The sequence below is a fragment of the Gorilla gorilla genome, chromosome 10 (assembly GCF_029281585.2).
Source record: "Gorilla gorilla gorilla isolate KB3781 chromosome 10, NHGRI_mGorGor1-v2.1_pri, whole genome shotgun sequence".
NCBI classification, from domain to species: Eukaryota; Metazoa; Chordata; class Mammalia; order Primates; family Hominidae; genus Gorilla; species Gorilla gorilla.
In genome coordinates this window covers 45,505,298-45,525,980 of record NC_073234.2, presented here as the reverse complement: position 1 = coordinate 45,525,980, position 20,683 = coordinate 45,505,298, and the positions used below count along the sequence as shown (strand labels likewise).

The window sequence follows — 20,683 nt, the reverse complement described above, 5'->3', positions numbered from 1 at the left end:
CATCTTAACAAATCCTCTCTCCCCTAAAGATCTAATAGAGATGCCCTTATTATACAGACTACTGTAAGAGTTATACAGCCAGACAGCTAGAGGAAGAGCTGTTCAGTCCTCTCTTATGAATGTGGAGTTAGCTTTTATTAAACACAAATGTACCAGACACTGTGCCAGGCACTTCACATACAGTATTTCATTTAGTGCAACAATCCTGCAGTACTGGTATTAACCTAATGTTGCAAATGGGGAATCTGAGATTCAACAAGGTTAATTAGCTTGCCCGTAATCATAAGCACATAAATGTGATTCTCAAGGATTCCAAGGCCCTTGCTCAGTTTACTGGCCATGCTGTTTTCTTGCATTTTATGTAGGAAGAACAGGACCCAGGCATCTCCCTCCACCATTGACCTCCAGAGAAGAGATGACACAGTTGGAAGGGCTGTCTAAGACAGACAGGAAATGGAGTTGGGGGCCAAATCTAAGTTAGGGGATCTGAGTTAGGGGAGCACTTCTCAGGAGTGAAAATGCACAGGAGAGTGGTGGCTGGAGTTGGAAGTGTTAGAGGCCTGAGGTCTATGGTCATGTGCCTGCTACAGCACCTGCAAGGTTCTACTGAGCAGACAGGTATTTCATTCAGCTATTAGGCCTTAGGCTTCTGGGGGGGAATGAAAGGGTGGGTGGTAGAGCCTCAGGGGTTAATGTCCAAGATTGTGTCTGTGGGTGAGCAGTCAGTATTCAAACGTGGTTTCTGTGGCTGAGAGAGTGGTATCCAAGGTTATGCCCGTACCTGAGGGAGTGGTATTCCCACCTGATGGGGTAGTGTCTGTAGTCCGGGGACGACAGTGCATCCAGTTGTGGGCAATATTTCTGGGATAGCCTTTCTCTACTCGAAGCTGCTGGTTGAGGCGCCAGTAGACTTTGCCCTTGAAGAAGTAGACTCGGCCATCTTGCCAACTCATAGCAGCCGAGGGCTGGTTTGGCACTCCCGTAAACAAACCCTTGATTGGTTTGGGGTAGCTGCTGAAGTCAGTTCGGGCTAGCTCGTCCCACTGCCAGTACCCGGAGCCCTGGGTATGGGATGGGTGGGGAGAGGGGAGAGGAAGAGGAGAGAGCTTAGGACCCCCAGGGGTCTACCCCCAGCCCACTGCAGCTGCAGAACATCTCCCTTCAAGCGCAAGCTTTGCTTCTCAGTATAAGGTAGCCCACTCCTCCTAAGAAGGGATTTGCCCTTGCTTTGAACTTTATACCTTAAAGAGGAACACCTTTTGGTTGAGAGGCCAATAGAGAGCTGCATCCAGGTTAGGTTCTACCCTATTCAGCTTCTTGGGGAAGCCAGGAGACATCTTGAAATTAATGTAGCGCCACACCTTGTCTCCTGAGAGCATGTGAGGAAAGAACAAGTCACCTCTGTCCTCAGGTGATAGCTTTTGGTCTCCTCCGGTCCACCCATTCAGAAACTTCTCATCTCCCTCCCTTTTATAGTTTCTTTAAGATTAGGCCCTCCTCAAGTAAGACACTGTAACTAGCCCCCTTACCCTTAAAGAAGTGAATCCATTGTGTTCGAGGCGAGTAGACAGCAGCATCCAGGTTTCCGGGGAGCCCCTCCCAAAGGGCAGACACTCGGAACAAGGGGCCCGGTCCTGAATCTGATACAGTCCACACATAGTCCCCCTTGAAAGCATAGGTCTTCCCACGGGGCCCTGAGCGTAATGGTGTGTCAATAAGTCAAAAAGACAGAGGTCAAGTAGACAGAAATTTGGGGGTATCTCAGGCCGACTAACAATTTGCCCTCTCCCTGCAGGCTGATTCTTCAAAAATTCATTCAACTTTAATTCAAAGAGAAAATTAAAGGCAGACAAAGAGGACTCAGAATGCTTTGTTGCTCAGAGCGTTTCAGCTTTGGTCCACTCAACAAAACAAAAGCCCTGCAGATAGCTATTCCTCCTTAGGAACCTCACCCTCCCCTCCAAGTGGCTTCCTAGTTGTCCTTCCAACCAGGTGCACCCTCTCTAACAGGCAATCTGGGTAATATAGTTTTCTCCATCTTGCTGCATTTCCAGATGTGTTCTAGTGGCCCTTAGAGCGTGGCAGCCTTGGTAAGTGCCTGCCTAAGCCACCTTTAATTTGGCTCCGAACTCTCCCTCCCCATGTCACATGTCTCCTTCCATGGTCATTAATGCCTGGGGTCTAACCTCCATTGCTCATGCTGAAGTCCCATGTCACTCCCATTTGTCCAGGCCTCAGGATCAGCAGGCTGCCCCCACCGCCTGCCAACAGCCTGGAGGGGAGGGGCCTCACCCAGCATCATGGCATCCAGTTCACTACTGCAAGGGTCTGGCATGGGACTGGGTTCTGTGGGCACTGGGGGCACAGTGGGCAGCTCTGTCTCTTCTTCTTCCTCATCCCTTATCACTGGACTCTTCTTGCCTATAAGGTAAAGTAATGCTGCTTAGGGAGAGAACTCACAGCACCTGTCCTCCACACCAGTCTCCTGTAAGTTTTGCTCAGAGGCCCCATACAGAGGGGAAAAGGGAATCCTAGAGCGTTTTCATTTGTGGTAGGCAATATTATGTTGATATCAGCGGGAGACACGTTCTAGGTTTGAGAGGCACCAGAAAGGGAGAAGGAGGATTGTTAGAATGTGCATTCTTGCCTGGTGTGGTGGCTCACGCCTATAATCCTAGGACTTTGGGAGGCTGAGGTGGGTGGATTGCCTGAGCTCAGGAATTTAAGACCAGCCTGGGCAACATGGTGAAAACCCATCTCTACTAAAATACAAAAACAATTAGCTGGGCGTGGTTGCGTGTGCCTGTAATCCCAGCTACTTGGGAGGCTGAGGCAGGAGAATCGCTTGAACCCGGGAGGCGGAGGTTGCAGTGAGCCAAGATCACGCCATTGCACTCCAGCCTGGGTGACAGTGAGGCTCTATCTCAAAAAAAAAAAAAAAAAAAAAAAAAAGAAGGTGCATTCTCCATCCCCAAGCATGGGTGTAAGGAGAGAGGCCTGGAAGGAAGATTAGACATAGAAGAGTCCGAGAAAAACTGCTCCTGAAAATGAAGAAGCCTGAGTAACTGGGCTGGAGGAGAAGAAAGACACTAAGCTATATCCCTACATGGAGGCTAGACCTGTCTCTTCAAGCCTTGACGTGGGAGTCAGACTGACCCTCCCCCTCACTAGGGGGAGGGACTGACCATAGAGAGCCTGGATCCCTGCCACATCATCTGGGTGCAGCTTGAAGTGGGGCCGGTAGCCCTCGTAGACTGGGGCCATGAGGGCCTGAGAATATCGGGAGTGCCCAAGCCCCAGAGCATGGCCCACTTCATGGGCTGCAATGATGCGCAGGTTCACCCCACGGTAGGTCCCCTCAGTCCAGAACTCGTCTTCGTCGAAGTGCACACTGCCCAGCTCTGGGATGTCGGCATGGGCCAGGACTCTCCCTGGACAAAGGCAAAGGTGAACAGGAAGGAGGTCAGAGCCCGCTAGGCTAGAGCACACCCTGCCTATTATAAACTCTAATTAATGCATACCCTTAAAATTCCCCCAGCTATGTTCACTGTCTCTTGGATGCTTCTTTCTCCCCTTTCAGATTCCCCTGTCATCACCCAGTTCTCTCACGAATGCCCATCACTGTCCCTTACCTCCCCAGCCACTCCCTGCTCTCTGACCCAGTCCTCTCTGGCCCATACCTCTAAGGTATGCCTTGAACAGGGGAACTTAAGGAAGAAAAAGAAGCATAGGCAGCCAGGGGTGATGGCTCACACCTGTAATCCCAACATTTTCAGAGGCCAAGGCAGGAGGATTGCTTGAGTACAGGAGTTTAAGACCAGCCTGGGCAACATAGCAAAACCTCATCTCTACAAAAATTAGCCAGGCATGGTAGTGTTTGCCTGTAGTCTCTACCTGGGAGGCTGAGGCGGGAGGATCACTTGAGCCTGGGAGGTTGAGGCTGCAGTGAGCCATGATTGTGTCACTGTACTCCAGACTGGGCAACAGAGTGAGACTGTCAAGCAAGCAAGAGAGAGGAAGGAAAGAAGCGAGGGAGGGAGGGAGAGAAGGAAGGAAGAAAGGGAGGGAGGGAGGGTGGGAGAGAGAGAAGGAGAGAAGGAAGGGAGGGAGAGAAGGAAGGAAGGGAGGGAAGGAGGGAGAGAGAAGGAGAGAAGGAAGGGAGGGAGGGAGGAAGTTTCAAACAGGAGGCTCCATGTAGATGACCAACTGCGCCCGTGCTCCCGTTAGAAGGTAATTAGAGAGCGTATGGTGCAGGTGGGATAAAGAGCAGCCCAAACATCAAGGTTCTAGAGTCACTGGTTCAAGGAGACAGAGGTAATCTCAGAGGTCTATGAGGTGGGAACTGAGAACTGTTGCCTACCAGGTCCATCAAAAGTATTGGAACAGTACGAGCTTTGGCGGCCATGGAAGGAGAGGCGGATGTCAGCCGCGCCAGCCTGCACCTCTTGGAAGGTCAAGGGAGCCACATTGCTCCAGTCCTGGAAGGCTTGACGCAGGGCTGCCCGGGCTGTGTGGGGTGGAAGGGTGGAGGGCAGGTTCAAGATGCGGAAAGTCAGGTGCTTCTTTCTCCAGCGGCCTAGTTAATGACCAGAAAACAGATTAGAAATACAGATCCTTCTGCCAACCCCAGAGAGCTCCTCTGGGTTTAGGCACTCAACCCCCAAGACAGGTGACAACCAGGTAATCACCAGGTGATTATCTATTCAACACTGAGCTGGTCCAGACTGTCCTAATGCCACCCACACGCCAGAACCACATCACCCCCTCCTCTCCCTCTCTTTTCCAGGCTCTGTTCTCACCCAGCAACAGGTATTTAAGGGTCTTCTGGTTGAAGGGATCCTCTAGGCCACAACGAGGCTGCCTCATGCGGGCCCTTGTGGCATCATCCAGCTGACCTGAGACTGGAAGTTCAGATGCTTCCTGAAAAGCTCTGAAGGAGGGAGAGGGATGGGTCTACCAGGACAGGAAAATCTGAAATGACTGGGAGATGATTGCTCTTTGACTTCCTGCTGCCCAAGGTCATGGCCAAGAATAGCACAGAATCCCTGAAGCTGACAGGGTTACTCCAGCCTCCAGTCCTCATAACTGGGACTTTCTCTTCTGTTCTGCAGAAATGGAGATACTCCAGCTTCATCTCCCCATTTTCAGTGTCTTTTATTTGAGTAAGTTTGCCCTCAGGTGTATCCTTCCTCCTCTACTGCAATCTTCCTTCCTTCCTTCCTTTCTTTTTCTTCTCTCTCTCTTTCTTTCTTCCTTTCTTTCTTTTTTGGTAGAGATGGGGTCTCACTATGTTGCCCAGGTTGCTGTCAAACTTCTGGGCTCAAGCAATCCCCCTGCCTGGATCTCCCAAAGTGCTGGGATTACAGGCATGAGCCACCATGCCCAGCCCCTCTACTGCAATTTCTAACCTTCTCCTACTCTGTGGAGGTGTCTGGCTCCCCTGCTCTGGAGAGCTTTCCACTAGGGCTCCCACCTGACAGCCTGTCCTCCTTCAGCCTTCTCCCTTCCTGAATGGATACCCATCCCAGCCCAGCTTGCTCTGGAGCAATTTCATCCATCTATGGACTGTCATAGGGCCTAGGGGCTTTTCAAGGGACCTGAACATATCTGAGAGCAGAAAGAAAAACAATCCATTACATCAACATATAAAACTATAAAATAGAAATAAATAAGTACCAAATTGAAGGCCCACAAAAGGTAACAGCATGTCAACAACTCAACTCAGTTTTACATATCATTGTACTTTATGTGGACTATAACTAAATATTAGTATTTGAGATATGATGTGGGTAGAGACTCCAAAGGAATGCTTATGGCCTAGGAAGATCCAATGACTGTATTCCTCGTCTGTGAATCCCCATCTCACCCCATGCCCCACCACCATAATAATGATCACCACCCATCTCTAAATCCCTGGCATGGTTTAGGGTCAGGAGGAGGTGGGCCTGGGGAGAGGAAGGGATGAGAAGGAAGAAGACCTTGAGACCTTAGCCCTAAAGGCCTACACCTCATAGCTTCTCACCTCAGAGCCTCGGTGATATCTTCTGGCTTGAAGTTATTAGATCCTTCTAGAGGCTTCTGTAGGTACCCATATTGTGACAGGTAGTCCTATGATGGGAGTGGAGGTAAGCAGGTTAAAAGGGGGTTAGTCTCAGAGTAAAGCTTCTAAGTGACCTAACAGATCCATCAGGAGTGGAGGGACCAGATATGGAAGCACTAATGGAGAAGCACCTTAGAGAAGGGGCTCAAGTGGAACAAGGGGAAGCAGCGGGAGATGGGCAGGGTAGACCATGGGGCAGAGAGAGCAAGGGAAAGGCAGGCAGGCTGAAGGTCAGGAGGGAGGCTTCGATGGAGCTGTGGAGCAGTAACCCCTGTCCCTCCGCTGGCCCAGGTCTCTTTCTTGGGGGACTTACCACGGGCGCCACCTCTGCAAGCCCCAGGACCCGGCCTGAGACTGTCATGGGGAGTAGGAAGCCCAGCCACAGCTGCTGGCAGTTCATGGTCCCACCAGACGAGAGCTCCAGAGGCTGTCCGTGCCTCTGACCTGAGATTTCTGGGAGCCTGGGGGGAGCAGTGCTAGGCAGAGGGGCTCTTACCCCCAGTTCTTTTTACTCTCCAGCCTCTAGTCCTCTTTATAACAGCTGAGGGGAATTTGGGGGAGAGGCAGAGGGAGGTGACTCAGCCAAGAGATATGTTGCAATTCACCATTAACCGTTGCCCTACCAGAGAGCAGAAGCCAAAGAGAGTTCCCAATCCCTTCCCTCAGAGTCCTCTGCTGGAGATGGAAAAACTTCATACTGCCCTAGGGTGAGCATCCAGGCAGGACGAGAACCAGAATCTCTGGAGAGACTAGAGATAGGGATCATGGACATCCCCTGGAATTAGACATCAATGTGCCTCAGGGACCCTGGGCCAGCAAATCACTCCGCCCCTACCTTTGAGTCTCCCTAGGATAAGCTGAGAGGTAGGAAACAGCTGAGGTAGCTTGGGTTTCAGGTGAAGGAGTCAAGTGTGAAGTCTCAGTTTCTTTGTACCCAAGACCAAGTTGGGAATATAAATGCTCCTGCAACCTACTTATGTCTGCTTTAATAAAAAGTCATTATTTCAAGAATCTAATGAGCCTGGAATATGTGGGTGTAGGTGGGACTTAACAAGGGCACAAATAAGTAAAGGGCCCAGAGCCTACCCTCAGGGAGCTTACGGATCCAGTGAGGCAGATCTAGACACCTGGGAAGAGGGAAGCCAGCGTGCCAGGCCAGAGGTGATTCACCCTAAGGGGCTTGGGGCTGGGGGGAGGTTTGCTGAGAAGTCAGGCTTTGAGATGGGCTTTGAAGGCCAGCTAAGAATTGATGGGGTAAGGCCAGGCATGGTGGCTCGCTCCTGTAATCCTAGCACTTTGAAAGGCTGAGGTGGGTGAATCACTTGAGATCAAGAGTTCGAAACCAGCCTGACCAACATGGTGAAACCTTGTTTCTACTAAAAATACAAAAATTAGCCAGGTATGGTGGCGGGCGCCTGTAATCCCAGCTACTCGGCAGGCTGAGGCAGGAGAATCACGTGAACCCAGGAGGCAGAGGTTGCAGTGAGCTGAGATCACACCATTGCACTCCAGCCTGGGCAACAGAGCAAAAACTCCATCTCAAAAAAAAAAGAATTGATAGGGTAAAAGGATACTGAGAGACAGACAGTGCAGGTCTTGAGTAAAAGTGCAGAGCTGAGAGACTGCTGTACTCAGTAAGTCAGAAGGGTCAGGACTGCTTCATTCACCACTGAAGCCCGAGTGCCTACCCCAGGCCACCTCCATGCTTTCGAAGCTGTGCTTAATAAATCACTGTCAAAGAATGACCGGGGTGGGAAAATGGTTGGGAGACAGAATTTGGAGAGGGCCTTAAATGCTATGCAAGGAAAAGAAGAAAAACTTACATTTAAAAATACCGGACGGGAGCGGTGGCTCACGTCTGTAATCCCAGCACTTTGGGAGGCTGAGGTGGGCGGACCACGAGGTCAGGAGTTTGAGACTAGCCTGGCCAACATAGCGAAATCTTGTCTCTACTAAAAATACAAAAATTAGCCGGGTGTGATGGCATGCGCCAGTAATCCCAGCTACTCGGGAGACTGAGGCAGGAGAATTGCTTGAACTGGAGAGGCGGAGATTGCAGTGAGCTGAGATTGCGCCACTGTACTCCAGCCTGGTGACAGAATGAGACTCCGTCTCAAAATTAATTAATTAATTAATTAAAATAAAAATACCTATTATTGGGTGATGGGTGAACCAAAATCTCACAAATCACCACTAAACACTAAAGAACTTATGTAACCAAATACCACCTGTTCCCCAAAAACCTATGGAAATAAAAAATTAAAGGAATTAAAGTCCGGGTATGGTGACTCACACTTGTAATCCCAGCACTTTCGGAGGCCGAGGTGGGTGGATCACCTGAGGTCAAGAGTTTGAGACCAGCCTGACCAACATGGTGAAACCCCGTCTCTACTAAAAATACAAAAATTAGCCAGGCGTGGTGGCACACGCCTGTAATCCCAGCTACTCAGGAGGCTGAGGCAGGAGAATTGCTTGAATCCGGGAGACAGAGGTTGCAGTGAGCTGAGATTGCACCACTGCACTCCATCCTGGGCGACAGAGCGAGACTCTGTCCCCCCCACAAAAATAAATAAATAAATAAATAAATAAATAAATAAATAAATAAATAAATAAAAAGCTACTATGTATTACATGCTTTATATATTACCTCCTATAGTTCTCACAGCCATCTGGTGAGGGGAAAATTATTCCGGCCACTTTTTGTAGGAGGAAATAGATACTCAGAAAGGGAAATTTGACCAAGAACATGGAACTCCCAACTGGCCTGACCTTATTTAAATCCCTCTGCTGACTCTATAACTCATGCTCTTTCCATACACCACACTGACACTTAGAGCTTTGTTCTTTAAGTAACTAGGACCCCTGAAGGCTCCACCATCAGTTACACATCATACAATATTTGCATATTGTTCAAAAGCACAGTGAAGTAGACATAGGAATGGGGGAAAAGGTAACTGAACTTTTATGTTCTCAGAAGGGCTGGGAGGCCACAAGGGAACACCTCACAGCCCAGGATCAAGGTGGGGGATGCTCCTGATCCATATTGCTGCCCTCAATGATGCTGGTCCGTCTGGCCCATTCACCACCCAACTGGTAACCATTGGGTGACTAAGTCTCAAGTGACCAGTGACAGGCAAGGAAGGACAGAAAGCCTCTGAGCGATGAGTGACAGGGCCCATCACCAAGGCTGATGCACCCAGGAAATGATGGAGTTTGGGGACAAGTTCCTGCTTAGTCCCCTGCAGGGCTCTTCCTCCTCTCTTTCTACCCCCTTTCCAGTCTTTCTCCTTTTGAGAACAGAACATGGGCCAATTGAAAATTAATTACGATTTTTAAAATTAATGTTTTGTGTTTTTTTCCTGAATAAGTTATTCATCACTCATTATAATATTTGGTATTAGAAAATACCAAAACAAACAAGGAAGAAAATGAAAACCACTAGTAAATTCTACCCAAAAGAGAACCACTAGTAATATTTTGATGCATTTCTTTGAAACTGTCTATGGAACAGTTCACCCAGCTCCGCCTGCCTGGCCTCAGCCCCTAGAGACTGGCTGGGAGGGAGGAGAAAGCTTTAGGAGCCAGAGAGGATAATGGAGGAGAGGTGAGGGGAGGGGTGGGGAAGAGACAGACAAGGAGGATGCAAGGGACAGGAGTAAAGTAAAATGAATGTTATAGCAAATTACTCCCTCCCCTTAGAAACCTCACATAAGGAAAAAAAGAAAAAAAAATTTTTTTTTTGGGTCTCCCAGACTGGAAAACAGTGGCACAATAATCCTGGCTCGCTGCAACCTTCGCTTTCTGGGCTCAAGCAATCCTCCCACCTCAGCCTCCTGCATAACTGGGGCTACAGGCACACACCACCCAGCCCAGCTAATTTTTGTATTTTTTGTAGAGAGTGTGGGGGGTGGGGGAGGCAGGTTTCCTATGGTGCTCAGGCTGGTCTTGGGCTCAAGTGATCGGCCCACCTCGGCCTCCCAAAATGCTGTGATTATACGTGTGAGCCACTGTGCCTAACCAGAAAAAAAAGTGCATATATATATATATTTAGTGTGTTAGGGAGAGAGATGGCAGTTATCATAAGGTGAGGGTGGGTACTAACTCCGGCCTCAGAAGGCCTGGGGGTGGAACTATATTCTAGCAACTTAGGAGCCAGGAGAGAGAGAATAAATCAAAAGTAAAAGCTGCCAAATAGATAACTTCATTTAAATTTTAACAACAACCCTTCAGCCAGTATTATCATCTTTTTTACTCCTTTTCTGAGACTGAATCTCACTCTGTAGCCCAGGCTGGAGTGCAGTGGCGCAATCTCGGCTCACTGCAACCTCTGCCTCCCAGGTTCAAGCAATTCACCAGCCTCAGCCACCCGAATAGCTGGGATTACAGGCGCGTGCCACCACACCCAGCTAATTTTTCTACTTTTAGTAGAGATGGGATTTTGCTATGTTGGCCAGGCTGGTCTCAAACTCCTGAGCTCAAGTGATCCACCTCCCTTGGCCTCCCAAAGTGCTGGAATTACAGGCGTGAGCCACCGCACCTGGCCAGTATTATCATCTTTTTACAGAAAGAGAAACTGAGTCTCTAATAAGTTGCTTCAGGTCACATAGCTAGGATGCAGCAGAGCCTAGGGCAGGCTCTAAAGCTGCCATCTTTGCTCAGCACTCTTCAGTCTCCCAGAGTCCCCACAGGCACCCAAACAAAAGCCCCTAGAGTCAGGAGCTGCAGGCTGGGCACATGTGCAAGGACTGGATGACTAATTGTTGCCAGCACAGCATCATGACCACCCCCTCCACCAGCCCCTACCTCCTGAGCCGGGCTGACCCAGCTCTTTTTTGTCATCTCTAAATTTGTCATCTCTCACTGGGGGAGATGTGGACGTGTGTGCGAAGGGTTAGGACATGTGGCTGGCCTGCCCCAAAAAGAGAACTTGATCTGAGAGAAAAAAATGGGTTCTTTGTCTTGCTTGCTCCCTTCCTGCAAATTGGTTTCCCTCTCTGTCCACAAATTGTGGCAAAAGAGTTTTAAGAAATATTTTTAATGACAATATTTTAAACTATAGCAAGTGGGAGTAGAGTAGACCTCTGAGAGTATTTTCTAATGATCAGGGGCCATGGGGCTATGGGTGGAAGGCAAAAGTTTGTAGAGATTTCTAAGCCCAGGAGAAGCTAATCTCAAAGCTATCGCCCACCCCCTCTGACAGCCACCCTTACCCTGTGGAGGCAGTGGGCAGGGAAGCTAGGGAAAAAAGAAAAGGGAATCCTGGAGGGCAGGTAGAAGGACAAGTCTAGAGCCTGAAACTGGAAACTGGAGGTGAGAAAAACATGAGCTGTAACCAAGTTAGGGCTGGCCCCGACTTTGCCCTTGACCTGGATAAATGTGGGAGTTGGTGGTGTTAGCCTCTGACCTGTTTCCCCCTCAGGGAGTCAGGAGATAGGGAGCTTTCTTTGGCAGAGTGGGGTTGAATTTTTAAGCTGTTACCCTGGAAACCTCTGTTTTTAGGAGGACTCCCCTACATACCCACAAACACAGACATACACACACACTTCTTTAATTACTCATAAGTTCCTAGAAGCCGTATGGGAAGTGATGGTCAGGACTGTGCACAGCTGGAATTGGTTAGTGACCAGGGAAGTGGGAGGGGCTTGGGGATGGCTCAGGGACAGGGCCAGCACATTCTGTTCCCATGATGCTCCAAACTTCCTCAACCCCCATATGAACACTTCCTGGCGTTCCCACCCACCCACCACTGCAGCTTGCACACACACTGCATCGGGCACTGGCCTGCATCAGCTCAGTTGAGAGGACGTCAGACCCAAATCCAGAAGTTCTTCGGTTTCTGCCAAAGTGTGAGGGAGACCAACATCTGCTCCCCTTCTCCATTTCTCAGAAAAAGGTGCTGTCCCACAGGACTCCCCTGGAAATGGCTGGAGGCTTTTCTTTTCTTTTCTTTTCTTTCTTTTTTTTTCTTTTTTTTGTGAGACAGAGTCTCACTCTGTCACCCAGGCTGGAGTGCTATGGCATGATCTCAGCTCACTGCAACCTCCACCTCCCGGGTTGAAGTGATTCTCCTGCCTTGGCCTCCTGAGTAGCTGGGATTACAGGCATGTGCTACCACGCCCGGCTAATTTTGTATTTTTAGTAGAGAGGGAGTTTCTACTAAAACCCAGAGGACGTCAGACCCAAATCCAGAAGTTCTTCAATTTCTGCCAAAGTGTGAGGGAAATCAACATCTGCTCCCCTTCTCCATTTCTCAGAAAAAGGTGCTGTCCCACAGGAGTCCCCTAGAAATGGCTGGAGGCTTTTCTTTTCTTTTCTTTTCTTTTTTTTTTTTTCTGTTTCTTTTTTTTGTGAGACAGGGTCTTGCTCTGTCCTCACCTTGGGTGAGGACAAGAGGGCAAAGTGCTTACCCACAACCTACCTCCCTTAGGAAAAGCAGTTTGGTTTTCTTGAAAGAAAAGGCTGCCATTCCTAGAAGAAGCAAAACCCCCTGTGCTACCTTCATTTCCCTGTCATCCCAGATGCTGAGAGAACACTGACGCTTCTTATTTCTCTAGTCTCCTTCTTGTCCCAGGGGCTAGAATTTATCCCTTCATGCATCCTGGTGAGCCACTGTGCCCATCCTGACCTCTCCTTTTGAAGAGGGTGGTAACTAGATGAGGGAGGGAAAGTTGGGAAAGACCTAGCTCTGTTCATGTCAGGCCAGCAACTGCAGAGAGGGGTTTTGGGGTGAGAAGGCTGTCCTTGATGACGAAGGGATGCCTTGACACCTGTTTTGATGGGGTGGGGGGTTCTCCACAACCCCTATTTTGCCTCTAAATTTTTTAAGAAGGATACTGGGTGTTCACCAGTGTGTTTTTATTCTTTTTTAAATGGAATTCATTAATTTGACCATAGGGGAAGGGTTGATGCTGTGTACAAGTATATCTTGCACAGAGGAAGAAAGAACTAAAAGGTTTTAAAGTGGTTTTAAAGGGGCACAATTCCAAACTCAAACTGGAATTGAGCTGTGTGCAACTTTGGCACAATGAGCACTGCTGCTCAGCTGTGAAAGGAGTTTTTGAAATGTGAAACATGAAAAGATAACTGAGAAAAAAGACTGTTGATCCTAAGGAGACTGTTTTCTCAGATTTTTAATCTTTCTTTGCATTCACTGGTTTGGAACCGCCTTCACTGTGAATCTCTCTTGGGCAAACAGAATGTGAGTTGGTGCCTTCACACAGCCCCACAAACTAGAGGACATTTTACAGGGCTAGTGTCACCCTCCCCAGTGAATTCTTGGAGCCACACAGTCTTGGTGCATAGCATGGTCTTCGGGTCTCAGTTCCCTCCCTAATCCTTAGTCTTGTGGTTTTTAAGTGGAATCAGCATCCCAGACTAAAAAGCAACATTTATAGCTCCTTGAACAAGCCACCAGGGAGGAACAAATACCTCCCTGCTGTCTATAATACACCCTTACAGATCACAAGCTGGCTGTGTGATTGTCACCCTGTTTGACCTGGGGTAAGAGGGCACAAAGGAGGAAGCAGAAGGGGAAATTAAGTCTGAACTAAACAATGCCATAATACAAAGAAATTCCAGACTGCTTTTTTATGCTCTCAACTTCCAGAGGGACCTAAGACCCTGTTAAGTGAAAACTCAGGAAATGTTGACTACATCTTTTGCAAAAGGCTGAAAGACAGAAGACAGAGTGAGGTTGCAGGACCCAAGGATTGATCCCTGCTCTTCAGCACCTTTTAACTGAAATGGGGAGGACCCAGCCAGACAGGACCTAATAGGTTACTTGGATATTTTAGATAATTTGTCCTGGGGTTGTTGCCTCTTCTCAGCACCCGGTTTAGAGAACATATGTCTCAAGCCATAACAGTCCAAAGGGGACATTACATCCTCAAGTCTTCCATTTTCAAGTGCCTCGTCATGAGTTGGAGAAACCTGGCCCAACACTTTGCTGACTCCTGACCACATTCCAGGCTTTGCTGCTAGCATAGCAGGGAATTGCTCTTTAGTGAGATCAAAAGCCTTGTTATAGGGAGGAGTTTCACAAGGGGAACCTAACTCTGTGGATGCACCAGCTCTCTTTTTTGGTTGTGGATGTTCTCTACTTAATGTAATACTTGGTTAATATACTTTTTTAATTGAGAGATAGCACACATGCAATAAAATGTATAAAGTGCACTAATTTTAAGTGTGTATTTTGATTTTTAAAAATGTGTATATTGGTCTATGAAGCCATCACTCAGATCAAGATAGAAAATATTTCAGGTACCCCATAAGGGACCCTCATGTTCTTTCCTTGTCTGTATTCCATCAAAGGTATTCTAGGCCAGGTATGGTGGTTCACACCTATAATCCCAGCACTTTGGGAGGCTGAGGTGGGAGGATAGCTTAAGCCCAGGAGTTTGAGACCAGCCTGGCAACATAGGGAAGCCCCCATCTTTAAAAAAAAAAAATCCATCCTGGCCAACATGGTGAAACCCCATCTCTACTAAAAATACAAAAATTAGCTGGGCACGGTGGTGCATGCCTGTAATCCCAGCTACTTGGGAGGCTGAGGCAGGAGAATTGCTTGAGCCTGGGAGGTGGCAGTTGTGGTGAGCTGAGATAATGCCACTGCACTCCAGCCTGGGTAACAGAGCGAGACCCAGTCTCAAAAAAAAAAAAAAATTATCCAAATGTGGTAGCGCATGTCTGTGGTCCCAGGTACTCTGGAGGACGAGTCAGGAAGATCACTTAAGCTTGGGAGGTTGAAGCCGCAGTGAGCTGTGATCCTGCCACTGCACTCTAGCCTGGGCAATGCAGCAAGACCCTGTCTCAAAAAAACATCTACAAACACCTGTTCTGCTTGCTGCTTGTTCTTTTTTTAAAATTTTTTTAAAATTTGAGACAGGGTCTCTAAAGGTTATATGGAAAGGTAAAAATAAAACCCAACAAAACAGAATAGTCAACTCAATATTCAAGAACAAAGTCAGCGGGCTAATACTACAAGACTTCATGACTAATAATAATCAAGACAGTGTGGTATTGGTGAAAGAATAGACAAATAGGCTGGGTGAGGTGGCTCACACCTGTAATCCTAACACTTTGAGAGGCTGATGAGTGTGGGTCACTTGAGCTCAGGAGTTTGAGACCAGCCTGGGCAACATACTGAAACCCCATCTCTACAAAAAAATGCAAAAATGAGATGGACATAGTGGCGTGCACCTGTAGTCCCAGCTACTTGGGAGGCTGAGGTGGGAGGTTGGCTTGAGCCCAGAGGTTGCAGTGAGACAAGATTGCACCACTGCACTCCAGCCTGGGTGACAGAGCCAGATCTTGTCTCAAGAAAAAAAGGATAGATAAGTAGATCAATGGAGCAGAAGAGAGAGCCCAGAAACAGAAATAGAGCTGCATAAATATAGTCAACTGAGCTCCGACGGAGGAGCAAAAGCAATACAATAGAGCAAAATAGTCTTTTCAATAACTGTGCTAGAACAGCTGGAAATCCTCATGCGAAAAAAATGAATCTAGACGCAGACCTTATATCCTTCACAAAAATTAGCTCAAAATGGATCATAGACCTAAATGTAAAATGCGAAATTACAGAACTCCTGGAATATAACATAGGAGAAACCTAGATGACCTTGGGTATGGAAATGACTTTTTAGATACAATACCAAAGACGTGGTTCATAAAAAAAGTGATAAATTGGACTTAATTAAAATTAAAAACTGCTCTACTAAAGACAATGTCAAGAGAATGAGAAGACATGACACAGACTGGAAGAAAATATTTGCATATCTTAATCAGATATCTTATCTGATTTGTTTATCAGATGTGTTTATCTGATTAAGGATTGCTAACTAACATATGCAAAGATGATTTAAAATGCAATAAATATATAACCCAATTAAAACGTGGGCAAAAGATCTGAAGAGTCACCTCATCAAATAAGATATACAGATTGCAGGTAAGCATATGAAAAGATGTTTGACATCATATGTCATTAGAAAACTGCAAATTAAAACAACAGTGAGATATCACTTACACCTATTGGAATAGCCAAAATCCAAAACACTGACAATACCAAATGCTGGCAAGGATGTGGACCAACAGGAACTCTCATTCCTTGCTGGTGGAAGTGCAAAATGGTACAGTTACTTTGAAAGACAGTTTGGCAGTTGCCTACAAAATTAAACATACTCTTATCATACGATCCAGCAGTTGTGCTCCTTCGCATTTACCCAAATGAACTGAAAAGTTATGTCCATACAAAATTTCCACATGGATGTTTACAGCAGCTTTATCCATAATTGCTGAAACAGGGAAGAAACCAAGATGTCCTTCAGTAAGTGAATGTATTAATAAACTGTAGTACATCCAGACAATAGAATATTATTTATTACTAAAAAGAAATGAGTTATCAAGCTGTGAAAAGACATGGAGGAAACTTAAATGCATATTACTAAGTAAAAGAAGCCAATCTGGGCCTGGCGCAGTGGCTCATGCCTGTAATCCCAGCATTTTGGGAGGCCAAGGCAGATGGATAACCTGGGGTCAGGAGTTTGAGACCAGCCTGGCCAACATGGCGAAACCCCATCTCTACTAAAAATACAAAAAAAAATTAGCCACCTATGGTGGCGGGTGCTTGTAATCCCAGCTACTTGGGAGGCTGAGAAAGGAGAGTTGCTTGAACCTGGGAGGTGGAGGTTGCAGTGAGCCGAGATCGCGCCACTGTACTCCAGCCTGGGCGACAGAGTGAGACTCTGTGTCAAAAAAAAAAAAAAAAAAAAAATTAGCCTGATGTGGTGGCATACACTTGTGGTCCCAGATACTCAGAGGCTGAGGTGGGAGGATCGCTACACCCCAGGAGGAGGAGGTTGCAGTGAATTGAGATCATGCCACTGCACTCCAGCCTAAGTGACAGAGTGAGACCCCATCTCAAAAATAAATGAATAAATAAACAAAATAAAATAAACAAGCCAATCTGAAAAGGCTACATGCTATGATGTAGCTTGTATGTATGATTCTAACTATATGACATTCTGGGAAAGGCAAAATCATGGAAACAGTAAAAAGATCAGTGTCAGGCTGGATGTGATGGCTCATACCTGTAATCCTACCACTTTAGGAGGCTGAGGCAGGACGATCCCTTGAACCCAGGAGTTCAAGACCAGCCTGGGCAACATGGCAAAACCCCATGTCTACAAAAAACCAAAAACGGCCAGGCGCAGTGGCTCACGCCTGTAATCCCAGCACTTTGGGAGGCCAAGGTGGGTGGATCATGAGGTCAGGAGTTCGAGACCAGCCTGGCCAACATGGTGAAACCCAGTCTCTACTAAAAAATACAAAAATTAGCTGGGCGTGGTGGCAGGCTCCTGTAATCCCAGCTACTTGGGAGGTTGAGGCAGGAGAATCGCTTGAACCTGGGAAGTGGAGGTTGCAGTGAGCCGAGACCATGCCATTGCATTCTAGCCTGGGCAGCAGAGTGAGACTCCGTCTCAAAACAAAAACAAAAACAAAAATTAACTGAGTATGGTGGTGTGTACCTGTGGTCCCAGCTACTCGGGAGGCTGAGTCAGGTGGATTCCTTGAGCCCAGGAGATCAAGGCTATGGTGAGCTGTGGTCACACCCCTGCACTCCAGCCTGGGCGACAGAGTGAAATCCTGTTTCAAAAATTAATTAATTAGGCCGGGCACAGTGGCTCACGCCTGTAATACCGGCACTTTGGGAGGCTGAGGCTGGCGGATCACGAGGTCAGGAGATCGAGACCATCCTGGCTAACACGGTGAAACACCGTCTCTACTAAAAATACAAAAAAATTAGCCGGGCGTGGTGGCGGGCGTCTGTAGTCCCAGCTACTTGGGAGCCTGAGGCAGGAGAATGGCGTGAACCCGGGAGGAGGAGCTTGCAGTGAGCGGAGATTGCGCCACTGCACTCCAGCCTGGGCGACAGAGCGAGACTCCGTTAGAAGATATACATAATGTAAATGACAAGTTAATGGGTGCAGCACACCAACATGGCACATGTATACATATGTAACAAACCTGCATGTTGTGCACATGTACCGTAGAACTTAAAGTATAATAAAAATATATATATTTTTTAAATTAATTAATTAATTACATGCATTTACGTTCACTCTGTCCTCTAAAATGTTAATAAAGGAATAAACCCACAAGGACAAGGAGAACAGCACAAGAGTCAATGCATGGGAGATGACAACATATTTTTGGAAGAGGGAAATCAAATAGAGGAGTGATAACATATAGTTTGGAGAGAGTTGAAGCCTAAATGCCCATGGAAGGTGAAACAAACAGGAAGCAAACCAATTTATGCCCCGACCCTGTCTCCTTTTTTTTGAGACGGAGTTTCGCTGTTGTCACCCAGGCTGGAGTGCAATGACATGATGTCGGCTCACTGCAACCTCTGCCTTCCAGGTTCAAGTGATTCTCCTGCCCAGCCTCCTGAGCAGCTAGGATTACAGGCACCTGCCACCACACCCAGCTAATTTTTTGTATTTTTAGTAGAGATGGGGTTTCACCATGTTGGCCAGGCTGGTCTCAAACTCCTGACCTCAAGTAATCCACCTGCCTTGACCTCCCAAAGTACTGGGATTACAGGCGTGAACCACCGCGCCCGGTCGATCCTGTCTCTTTTATTCCAGAAGTATCAGAAATTGAAGGCATCAATCTCTCAGATGGCAGGGGAAGGGATAATTTAAATAAGACATATAGTTTATATAAGATCCGCAGTAAAAAAGTTTGTGGACCAGGCACAGTGGCTCGCGCTTGTCATCCCAGCACTTTGGGAGGCCGAGACGAGCAGATCACTTGATGCCAGGAGTTCAAGACCAGCCTGGCCATCACGGTGAAACCTCATCTCTACTAAAAATACAAAAATTAGATTACAGGTGTGTGTGGTGGGATAAGCCTGTAATCCCAGCTACTCGGGAGGCTGAGGCATAAGAATCGCTTGAACCTGGGAGGTGGAGGTTTTAGTGAGTCAAGATCATGCCACTGCACTCCAGCCTGGGTGACACAGCAAGAATCTGAAAAAATAAAATTTACTGAGGCCCCTATACTTGTGTTTCTCTCACCAGGCCCAGGCAAATTCCCAGCAGATGTGAGGTTTGTTCTCCAGAGAAATTGATCCTGGGGAGGCAGAGCAGGGCATGAAACCAGACTGAAAGCAGAGATTTAAGTGAAAGTCACTGTATTCCTTTCCTATGGCTACTAAAACAAAATACCATAAATTGGCTGGCTTTCAAACAACAGCTATGTATTCCGTCACACTGCCTGCTTCCCCACAGTGAAACTCATCATCAGGTCACTGTGAAACACACAGAGCTTCTAACTAGGTTTTTTAGTTCCACACTCTTACATATAAATGAACAGTCACAGTTCACAAGACATCTGAGGAAAACTTCCAATATGGAAAACTGAGACCAGAACAAAAAAGAAAAAAAAAAAAAAAGACTTGGAGAAACAAAGAGAATAAGCAACAGAAAAAGATTGCTTTTTAAATATATATATTTTTGGATAGGAGAAAACATCAGTGCTATGAAATGAAAGGTGCTATTTTTTTTCTTTCTTTTTTTTTTTTGAGAGTCTCACTCTGTCGCCCAGGCTGGAGAGCAGTGGCACGATCTTGGCTCATTGCAACCTCTGCCTCCCAGATTCAAGTGACTCTCCTGCCTCAGCCTCCTGAGTAGCCGGGATTACAGGCAAGCACCACCACGCCCGGCTAATTTTTGTATTTTTAGTAGAGACGGGGTTTTGCCATGTTGGCCAGGCTGCTCTCAAACTCCTTGCCTTGGCTTATCAAAGTGAAAAGGTGCTATTTTTTATAATTCAAAGAACAAGAAAAAAGTCATGGAAATTTAAAGTATGATAACCAACATAAAAACATTCCATTGGAAAAGCTGGAAGCTAAAGTCAAGGAAATCTGTAAGTAGAACAAAAAGACTAAACGAGTGACAATAGGAGTGAAAAGAATAGAAAACTCAAATGTCAGTTGAGAAGATATAATATCAGAAAGGAACAACGGAGAGAGAAATAAGGAGGAAATTACCAAGGAAATAATATGAAAATGCTTTCCAGGCCAGGTACAGAGGCTCAAGCCTGTAGTCCCAGCACTTTGGGAGGCCAAGGCAGGAAGAACTTGAACCCAGGAGTTTGAGACCAGCCTGGGCAACACAGGAAGATCCCATCTCTACAAAAAATAAAAATGAATTAGCCAGGCGTGGTGGCGAGCACCTGTAGTCCCAGCTATTCCGGAGGCTGAGGTGGGAAAATCTCTTGAGCCTGGGAGGTCAAGGGTACAGTGAGCCGTGTTTGTGCTACTGCACTCCAGTCTGTGTGACAGAGCAAGACCCTGTCTCAAAAAAATTTTCCAAACCTGAAGATTAGTCTCAAAATTTTAAAAAGTGTTCTAAGCATTCAGAAAGATAAAAATAAAGATAGAAATATACCAATCACATCACCAAGTTAAAGAGTGGATCCCAAAAACTTTCTTTTCTTTCTTTTTTTTTTTTTTTTCTTTTTTTGTGACAGAGTCTTGCTCTGTTGCCCAGGCTGGAGTATGCAGTAGCACAATCTTGGCTCTCT

The 20,683-nt window shown here is 47.0% G+C and overlaps 1 protein-coding gene across 2 annotated transcripts; it reads right to left on the bottom strand.

Moving 5' to 3' along the window:
* Positions 1–113: 113 nt before the first annotated feature.
* Positions 114–6,680, bottom strand: MMP19 (matrix metallopeptidase 19). Of its 2 annotated transcripts, XM_004053321.5 has the most exons (9): positions 6,414–6,680; positions 6,023–6,108; positions 4,800–4,930; positions 4,361–4,576; positions 3,186–3,431; positions 2,293–2,421; positions 1,530–1,694; positions 1,242–1,369; positions 114–1,061 (listed from the first exon to the last, which is right to left on the bottom strand). In XM_004053321.5, exons 1-9 carry the CDS (start codon positions 6,498–6,500, stop codon positions 723–725), a joined length of 1,527 nt encoding a protein of 508 aa, XP_004053369.4. In that variant the 5' UTR covers positions 6,501–6,680; the 3' UTR covers positions 114–722. The 2 variants fall into 2 exon arrangements, with proteins under 2 accessions (XP_004053369.4, XP_055215400.1); XM_055359425.2 differs by lacking the exon at positions 114–1,061 and having other exon boundaries at positions 1,241–1,369; positions 2,187–2,421; positions 6,414–6,668.
* Between the last annotated feature and the right edge of the window lie 14,003 nt (positions 6,681–20,683).

Excerpts from the sequence above, each read along its gene's own strand:
- MMP19 (XM_004053321.5), bottom strand. The coding sequence starts at position 6,500 with ATGAACTGCCAGCAGCTGTGGCTGGGCTTCCTACTCCCCATGACAGTC. Across the intron at positions 4,931-6,022 it reads GATATCACCGAGGCTCTGAG|AGCTTTTCAGGAAGCATCTG; the intron begins GTGAGAAGCTAT and ends TCCCTCCTTCAG. Across the intron at positions 1,062-1,241 it reads AAAAGGTGTTCCTCTTTAAG|GGCTCCGGGTACTGGCAGTG; the intron begins GTATAAAGTTCA and ends TCCCATACCCAG.